Raw genomic sequence first — 9,789 nt, forward strand, 5'->3', positions numbered from 1 at the left:
GATCAAATAATTTGAGTTAGCAAACCTTTGAGAAGCAAAACATAACAATCCAACATTTGTAAATGTTCATTACTCCTTGTCAAACCAAGAAATTTCAGCTACCTACACCAACATGACCGTCTTTGAGCATCGATTTTACCTTTTTACCAGTAGCGGAGGCAGGGCCCCGGCCCCTGCAGGAAATTTTTTTTCCAGCCCCTCCCTTCTAAATATTATAAAAATAATTAAAAATTTAACTTTGTTCTTCTTAATTTTTAATTTGCCCCTCTTAGCTTTTTTTTCTTGCTCCGCCCCTGCTTTTTACCTTGACATTTCTAACCTTATACCTAGTTTCTTTTCTTCAATTCATAAATGAAACACAATTTTAATAATTTACAAAAGTTATGCTCAAATTCCTACGTAAAAACCTTGAATTTTACTGCCATTGTATCATCTTGGATCTCGAAAAGGGGACACGCAATTTCTGATATACACATCAATATCCTTTTCTGCTCTTTGCATGAGCCGTCTACACACTCTTACTGTACTTGTACCTCTGGTGTTGATTCAAGTTCATATTGCATAGCCTTCTGCTTCGTTTTCCGGGAAATTCTTGATGTAGAAGATGAAGAATTAGGAGAGGAAGAACTTGTTTTCTTTTTCCTAGTTTTCGGTTTCTTGGGAACATTTGGAAGATTCGAAGGTGGAATGTCATTGAACACATTAGGCATAGTTTGATGACCCATAGATTCATCAAAATCTGTCACAAAATATTACAAAAAATCGTAATCATGTCATCATACCACGGAGATAATTAATTATGCACAAACACCTAATATATATATATATATATATAAAACCTCGCAACGTACGAGAAGGAAAAAACTAGATTTGAAAGATCTCTTCCATAGAAGATAGGCGTTCCATTTCGGAATTAGATTTGAATAACAAACGTAATAGTAGCCTCAGAACAGAAGAGTAGCCTGAAAACCTTGAATCACAAGACACAAATTCTTTGAGCTGCCCTCCAGCCGGTCCCAAATAACTCATAAAGACAACATCCCTGGTAGATTTTTTTTCTTCATTTCAAGTGGTAAGATTTGAGCCCTAGAATTATCCCAACACAACAAGAACACATATCTAACCATTTTTAAAGAAAAATAGAATACAAGTATTGGATTACTATAACTAGGTTTATAGAGATTGGTTTTTAGCTGCAAGGAGAGTGAGATGAGCACTTAATGTTGTAATGCCATAGGTTTCGAAATATTCATGCCAAATTATTTTTCTAAATAACATCAATCATTTGAAAATATGTGTTGCAGGTTCTACCAATTGGATATTTATCATCATAATTGGTATTATTAAAGAAACTAATTTAATGGTTATTTAGTGTGAATGTAGCATTACTCGAGGTGGAGTGCTATGGTTCAAATTATGTATTAAGGCCTCATATAGGAATGTTGAGAAGTATTCCAACAGAATTTCAGCTTTTAAATCCTTGATCAATGGATCATTGCCTCACTCTCAGCACTAATAGCCAGAGATTCTCAATAATATTCGCCAAGATACCCTATGATTATTATTATCACACCATATAAGCGGTTTGAGCAGCAAAATCCTATACATGGTCCACCAAAAACTGGCCTTTTCCAAGGCCATCAGTTACATAGATTACCCACATAAATATTATTATTAGCTCGCGCGTGACACAAAAGCCAACTCTACCCTCTTGGAGGCAAAGAATCTCAACAACTCACAGTGTAACTTGAAGATTAGCTTTTTGATAAACTGAGAGGGGCATTCCTATGAGTTTCTTCACACGTGAAAAGGCCCTACTTTCACTTGTCTTGTAATGCAATAGAACCCTACTTGGTATCTAAGTATTTTTCAAGGAGACATAATTTTGGTTTGGTCATAAATTCAACCTTTTCCATTACTCCAGGGGCATCCAGGGAAAACAAACCCTTGGTCTCAACCTTTTTACTGCCAAATCACCTACTATATAGTTAAGGCAATGCTTGGTTATGTGGTTTGCAAGAAAAACAACCAGGTCCTTCTAGCTAGGTTTTGGCATAACAACAGTGCTCAGCATTTATTATTATTATTATTATTATTTATTTTGTGTAGTGTCTAGATCAACTTATCAACTTATCTGAGCTCGAACCTAAAACTACAAGGAAAACAAACCCTTGGTCTCAACTTTTTTACTGCCAAATCACCTACTATATAGTTAAGTGCTCGTTAATTATTTTTTTTTTTTTAGATTAACGTGGGTGTCCGGGCCAGCTTACGCGCACCACGACTAATCCCACGGGCCCTGAAGTTAACGACCATGTAAGCCTCCAGTGGCCATCATATAAGCAACCAAGGACTCGAACCTGAGACCACAGAGAGAGCAAACCCCTTAGTCCCAAGTCTTTACCACTTGGCTACCACCTAGATGGTTATGCTCGTTAATTATTTATTCTATATGTGGTGGCTAAATCACAGTTATCTTACCACTACACAAAAACTAAGGTGTTTGATAGTAATTTATTTAGTCTAGTCTTTTTCCACAAAAAAATATATTGCTACACAACAATAACAAAAGAAAAATCATGTCACAGAAAAGAAAAATAATTGACAAGGTTTTCAAAAAACAACAATGACAATACCTTGAGAGGACCATGGGGAGAAAGTAACAGAATTAGAATCTCTTGGATTAGCAACAGTGGTTGTTGAGAAGTCAGGTGTCTTGAATTCACTCATCTGCAATATTGTCCCACAAGAATTTCATTAACTTATCGTTATAAAAATTGCATGATGAATCATGGCAAACACACTTTTGGTGCGAAAAATGGTCAATAGAGATTTCCTTTTTCTAGTGCTAGAGGAAGTTCAGAGGATTTATGAGACAATGGTAGGCCAGAATTGTAGATAGTACTACTACATACCCAAGTGGGTGCATTGCCAGAAGGGCCATCCCAACCTATATGCGCCACATGCGTGACATCTGTTGGATACCCAATTTCCATCTCTCGTTCCTTCACCACTGCAAGAAATTGAACACACCAAACAAGCAACAATTTTAGGCATGTTGATTTGGAAACCAGATATTATATATAAATACATTGTCAACAAAAGAAAGGTAGGCTTACCAAAGATTTGCGAGATGTACTTAAACCCCTTACAGAGCCCTTTGATTTTCGTTGCCATGGAGAAAATTAGAAGCTAGCCAAATGGAATAGTCCTTCAATGAAATATTGATTCAAAACAGAAGGAAACAGCGCCACCAAACGAACGTGGATGCTTCTAATTTTGCCTGCTAGAAAACAAAGATGTACTTGGGACATTTGAGATTATGCAATCCACACAAAAATATATATTACAGCAGACCATGTCAAGGGACGGGGAAAAACCAGACAAAAACGTGTAGCAGCTTATGCATGTGATTTACAAACTATTAACCCGTGAAAGAAGATTGGAATCTTTGAATGAAAAATACATTGCCTTGATGTGAAGGCAAGGAAAGAAAGAAAGAAAACTATAGTAACTTTACCTCAAATAATTGATGGCCAGGTATAGCGGTACAAAGAAGTGAAAGATTCAAAAGAGAAACAACCTCTTCTCTCTTTCTTCCTCCAAGCAACAATATTGCTCCATATATCTATCACTATACTTTTGATGAATATAAAAAGAACATACATGAACTCTAAATGTAAAACTATCATGAGATAGCTTGCTAATATCAAAGAGAATCCATCAAAGCCAAAGAACTTGAACTAAAGGAAAGAGAGAAAATATCGTGTGGGTGTAAAGAGTCAAGAATATAGCAAGCTAGAAAAGAAATAAATTAAAGAAGGTGGAACTAAAACAAGCCCACAAAGGTTTTGAAAGACGAAGGGCAAAGAAAGAAAGAAGAGATGACGATAAAAGTTGGATGGTGGTTTTGTTGTTTTTGGTTTGGCTAATAATGAAAAGTTCCTGCAAATATTTTGTGACAAAAATGTGAGCGCAGGAAGAATTTGCTTTGTTGTTCAACGAGCAAAGCGCGGGTCTCAAGCCCTTTAACCTGTCTTTTCAAAGCTTCTTCTCTAAAAAAACATTGCTAGGGCTCTCTCAAAATGCGGGCAAATTTTCAGAGGCGATTAAAGAGAGTAAATTTATGTTTTTGCAGTGTTGACTTGTAAAAGAGAAACTCTGCCTCGTAAATTGAATTTTATCTTCCAAGAGCTATCTGTCATGATCTAGAAGGATTTGCCCAATATAGAGAAAATCTTGATATAATGTATCTCTCTAACTCCACATATCTCATTTTCACTTCACATCATTAAATTATTTGGATTTTCTATTATAAGAATATTTTAAATTTAAAAAAAAACAATTTGTTATAATTGTAATTTTTTTAATTTTATCTTTTAATATTAAATTTTTTTAATTAAATTTTATGAATTTTTTAAATGGAATGTTTCAAGTTTAATAAATCGCATCATGAATTTAAAAAAACTAATACATTTTTTATAAAAAGCTTTATAATATTTTTTTAATCAAATTATTTCAATCATATAATTTACATTTTCATGCTTAAAAAATATTTTGTGCTGGCTTACTTCTAATTAATATTTTTACATTTTCATCATAAAATAAAACGGTTTCTTATATATTTTTTCTACTATTTTCATAACTAAACATTTTTTTTTCAAAAATTTGTCTAATACTGTGACGAAATGCGGTATCGAGGCTAGTACATAATTCTATATGTGAGATACAAGTACTTCTTATCTCTTTGTATCCTTTTCCCATTCCAAATGTGAGCATAAGTCGATGATAAATTAATTGATCAGACGTGACCCCCACCAATTGCCCACAATAAAATAACTTCACAAGTTAAATTTACTTCTCCCGTGTAATTAGTGTGTGTATGATAATGATGCATATAATGGTGTTTTTGTAAAAATATTTCTAAATTAAAAATGCTTTTTATTTTTAATAATAGAACATCAAAATTGATAAAAAAAAAATATTTTAAAAAATCAACTTAATATATTTTCAAATAAAAAATATTTTAAAGAATAAATTGAACTACAAAATAGAAACACAACATTGTCATGAAATATACTTTTATATTCCTGAGATGCAAATTTCATTTATTTACCTAGTAAATTTGATAGGATTCCCATGATACAACAGTGCAAATAATGAAAACTACAATTTTTATGTATCACCATATCCATTAATTAAATCGTTGAAAAATCTCTCCATAAAAATTTCATAAATTCTAGTCGTTTTCGCGACCATCTCTAGCTCTTAAAGAAGCCAGCCAATCTACACATGTACTTATTATTATTATTAGTATTTATTATTAGTAGTATTATGAGATAGGTAGTCTATGTTATGAAGTGGTTTAGACCAATTTTTTTCAAAGACTAATTTTTTTTAAATGATGATAATATAAGATAACTCAAGTTAAATTAACTGAAATATTATCTAAGATATGAGATTGAAAGAAGTAGCATAAAGAATAACAAAAAAAATTGTAAAGTTTAAGGCCTAATAATCTAATATCAAAGATGAAAACAAAAAAAAAATAAAAATATAATGTTAAAAAAGAAAAATTGAGTAAACTCGGGGTAACTTGATGAACACACAGCCTATGATATGAGATAAAAAAAAATCAAAAGAAGGACCTAGTAAAAAAAACTAAAGTTTGAAAAAAAAAAAAAACATAAAAAACCATGAGCCAACTTGGGTTAACTTTACCAACTTACTCTCAAAATAATCAAAAAGAAAGAAAAGTGAAAAAATAACAAAACTTAAGGACAAATAGTTTAATGCAAAATGAAGAAATTGAAAACAAAAAGTCATAAAAAAATCAAGAAAATTTTTTTTGACTTAACCCGAGTTAACTTGACTAACCCGTCATCCAAGACATAAGATCTAAGTAAAAAAAAATTACATTTTCAAAAGAAGAACCTAAAAAAAAGACCCAAGTTAAATAAAAAACCATTATGAATGAAATTGCAAGCTAACCTAGGTTAACTTGACCAACCTGTTCTTGAAATAATAAAATAGAAAAAAAAATGAAAAAATAACAAAGTTCACTAGCAAATGATTTAATGCAAAATGATAAAATTGAAAAAAAAAATAAGTCATAAAAAAATGAGGAAAAAAAACTGAGTCAACCTAGGTTAACTTGACTAATAAGGGATAAAATTGAAAGACAAATTAATTCAATAAAAAATTCAAAACCAAATATATTACAATTAAAAAAATAAGGATCAAATTTAATATAAAAATCAAATGTAAATGGATGAAGTTGAAAAGAAAATTAATTTAATAAACGATTAAGGACCAAATGCATTACAATTAAAAGAAAGAGGATCAATTCTAATATAAAAATTAATTGTCAAAGGATAAAATTAAAAAATAAATTCAACTAAATAAATAATTTAAGACCAAATACATTGCAATCAAAAGAATAAGGATATAATTTAACATGAAACAAATAATTAGAGTTTTTTTTTTTTTTTGTAATGATCATCATTTTTTTTAGGAGGAGAGAGAGAAAAGATAGAGGAAGGAAAAACCTTTGGCCAGAGCTCCGCCACATATCTGATGCGAACAGGGCGAAGAGGTGCATCGAATGTTCTCCTGTAAGGTTGTGTTTGATGTTGGTTTTACAATGCACGCGTCACCTGAAAAGTGCAGACAACACCAATTTGCTGATGCATGCTAATTTGAATTAAAATAATAATTTTTATATATTAAAAATTTCAATTACCTTTGAACCTATACGAGAATTACAAAAACAAAATAGTAAAATACCTAAATGCCTTGCATAGAAGATTGTTGGGCATTTAAGTAATTAAGTTGTACAAAAAAAATGATAAACCTAAAATATCCTTAAAACTAGGGAATGTTTTGTTCCAAGAGTCATTTAGTAAATTATACTACAGGCAATAATGTAAAAATACCGATTAACTCCTGTTTTTAATGTAATTATTAATATGTCTCATTAAAAAAACTTTCCTGCCCTTAAATTCAAGCCTGCCTATCTCAAGTAAAATTAGATATTCACGTGCAATTCTATAATAAATAGTGGTTTTTTAAAAATTATTTTTATGTTTTTTTATATTTATTTGCTATTAAAAAAATTAATCAACATAAAACACTTTTTAGTTAAAAAAAAATTAGATTATTTTTTAGAAAAGTTTTTTTTATTTTGGATAAAAAACTCTTTCTAGAAATTGTGAAAAATTTAGAAATATTATATTATTTTTTAATTATATCAAATTTGGTCCTCAAATTTTTGTTGCTATATATTTTGTTTTGAATCTTTTTTTTCTTCAATTTCATCTCTTAGAATATGATTTAATTTAATTTTTATGTTAACTTTGATTCTTATTTTTATGATTGATATTTTCTTTTCTTTTATCATTTTTTTAATTGAAATTTTTTATTTATCAAATTTGATTCTCATTTTTTTGATTGTTATTTATTTAATTTAAAATAATTTATGAAATTATAATAATTATTATTTTGATTTCATCATCTTTTAATTTTTTTATTTGTTAGATTTTATCTTAATTATTTTAATTATTATTTATTTTATTTGGGATAATTTATGAATTATAATTTTTTTAATTTTATTTTTATTCAACTTTTTAATTTGTATGATTTGTTTCTCTTATTTTAATAAACTTAAAAAAAATCAATAAGTTATTTTTTAGTTCATTTTTCATAACATAACAAATACTAGAAAATATTTTTTAATTTATTTTTTATAATATTATCTAATATCAAAAAATAATTTACTTTTCAAAAATATACTTTCTAAAAAATTTATTTTTTAAAAATAAAAATATTTTTCAACAAATACAAACAAATGGGCTTAATCTTTTTTAATATACAGTGTAATATAATATGGTCGTTGTTGGTGTTCAACTTATTTTATTTGTATATCATAAATATGGCAACAGGTGAAATCATTGCTATCCTACCAAATCCTACAAATGTGTTAAGCCTAATATTTTAATAACAAAATAGCGAGCTTGCATTTGTTTGTCTCTCCTTTGAATTTTCATTTAATTCCTTAAACCACTTACTTAACTTCTTGGCCCCTTCATTTTTTTCATTATATTCCTATAATCATTTTGATTCTTCGATATGGGAAACTCTCACGATCTCATATACGAATTCTTAGTATACTGATAATTTTTATAGTTATAATTATAAAAAATAATTTCAAAAATATATAAATTATATTTTTTAATTAAAATTTTTTTTTAAAAAAATTAAAATTATAATCTATATTAATTAACCAAATACCTTTAAATTGATAATCGAGATAAAGCATAAATTGCGTCATACCACATCATACTTTATTATGAGCCATAAAGTTCTTTACGTGAGACTAATTAATATTTTATTTTGTAAAAGTTTTTTATTTATTTTAAAAATATTTAAAAAAAATTTTAAAATTTTATATTTTTTTCTTTGCTTCAATTTTTTTATATATTTTAAAATTATTTTGATATATTGATATTAAAAATAAATTTTTAAAAAATAAATAAAATATTATTTCAATATATTTTTAAACTCAAAACATTTTAAAAAATAACCACAATATAAAATAAACTCTAAATCTTTTTATTATCTAAAAATTTTGCTTAAGAAAACAAGGATATAAAACTACCTGACAGTATAAGAAGTCAAATATTAGAACATGATTCGTTTTATTAGGTATAAGTACATAACGGGAATGTATCTCCATAACTGTCTTTCGTGCCCCCCACATCGATAATCCCGCGCTGTCTTAAATCTGATTTGGTACATTGTGTGATTTTTGTTGAAGGTCAGAATTCATTATAAGTTCTTATATATATATATATATATATATATGATTTATTATATCTGCAACTACTGTAGTGATATCTTCTTGTAATCTACTATATATCATTGCTGAAATCCCTATGCTTTTCTGGCAAATCCCATCAAAGATTTAGGTGTTTTGATGACATGCTAGGTATTTGTCTATGGTTGGGGCCACGTTCGAGTGGCAGCTGTTTCATTGAAGGAAACATAATCTTAAAAATCAATTTGATATCAATTATTTTTCAAGGTGATTTGGATATAAATTTATGGATATTTTTATCAATAATTAATTTATCAATTATTTTTCAACTATTTTATCATGAAAATTTTTTAGTCAAGTTGATATTTAACATTCTCTTCAATGTGATTTGGATAGAAATTTATGGGTTGTAATATAGTACCAGTTCGGGGATGATTAGAGTAATTGTCCTGGTGATGAAGGAGCAAGATCAAGAGTAGTCAAGGCTTTGTTTATTTTCATGAAATAAAACATTAATTTTCAATATCTTCTATTTTTCTTAGTTCTAAAATCATGTTTCAAAGAAAATTGTTTTATAGTTCATGTTTCCCTTCAAATTATTAGGAGAAAATTAAGGTTCACAATGTGTATGATATACATGCATTTCCTATTTTCGAGGAAAATAAAAGAACATTATATGTTGGGATCGATTTCTTTTACATCTGATAATTGAAGTGCAGCAAATTCTACTAGATTTTAAAATCGTAACCAACGATGGGAGGGATGAACTAGAACGAATAGTATTTTCTATTAATAGGAAGTCAATGATTTGCTTTTATTTTATTTTCTATTTTTTTTAGATTCGGATGAAAAATGATTTAATGGACAATCAAGATACAATGGTTCTCAATCCAAATATAAATGTATGATCGCTAGGGATCTTGAGTTAACGGGTTCTACTATATGATTTGACTTTTATAAGCGATTATCTATTC

The 9,789-nt window shown here is 28.6% G+C and overlaps 1 protein-coding gene across 2 annotated transcripts; it reads right to left on the reverse strand.

The window, feature by feature from the left end:
• Positions 1-320: 320 nt before the first annotated feature.
• On the reverse strand, positions 321-4,135 carry LOC105108188 (CRIB domain-containing protein RIC10-like). 2 transcript variants are annotated; one of them, XM_011002390.1, is made up of 5 exons: positions 3,521-4,135; positions 3,120-3,283; positions 2,916-3,013; positions 2,637-2,730; positions 321-739 (listed from the first exon to the last, which is right to left on the reverse strand). In XM_011002390.1, the coding sequence occupies exons 2-5, from the start codon at positions 3,175-3,177 to the stop codon at positions 519-521; spliced, it is 471 nt and encodes a 156-aa protein (XP_011000692.1). In that variant the 5' UTR covers positions 3,178-3,283; positions 3,521-4,135; the 3' UTR covers positions 321-518. The 2 variants fall into 2 exon arrangements, with proteins under 2 accessions (XP_011000692.1, XP_011000693.1); XM_011002391.1 differs by having other exon boundaries at positions 3,120-3,286.
• Positions 4,136-9,789: the final 5,654 nt, after the last annotated feature.

The sequence above is a fragment of the Populus euphratica genome, unplaced genomic scaffold (assembly GCF_000495115.2).
Source record: "Populus euphratica unplaced genomic scaffold, PopEup_1.0 scaffold183.1, whole genome shotgun sequence".
In the NCBI taxonomy this organism is placed as follows: Eukaryota; Viridiplantae; Streptophyta; class Magnoliopsida; order Malpighiales; family Salicaceae; genus Populus; species Populus euphratica.

Bases quoted from the DNA above. Each gene is read 5' to 3' on its own strand.
- LOC105108188 (XM_011002390.1), bottom strand. From the start codon at position 3,177: ATGGCAACGAAAATCAAAGGGCTCTGTAAGGGGTTTAAGTACATCTCG. The intron at 3,014-3,119 runs GTAAGCCTACCT...AATTTCTTGCAG, and splicing joins GTACATCTCGCAAATCTTTG to TGGTGAAGGAACGAGAGATG. The intron at 740-2,636 runs GTATTGTCATTG...ATTTTGTGACAG, and splicing joins CTCCCCATGGTCCTCTCAAG to ATTTTGATGAATCTATGGGT.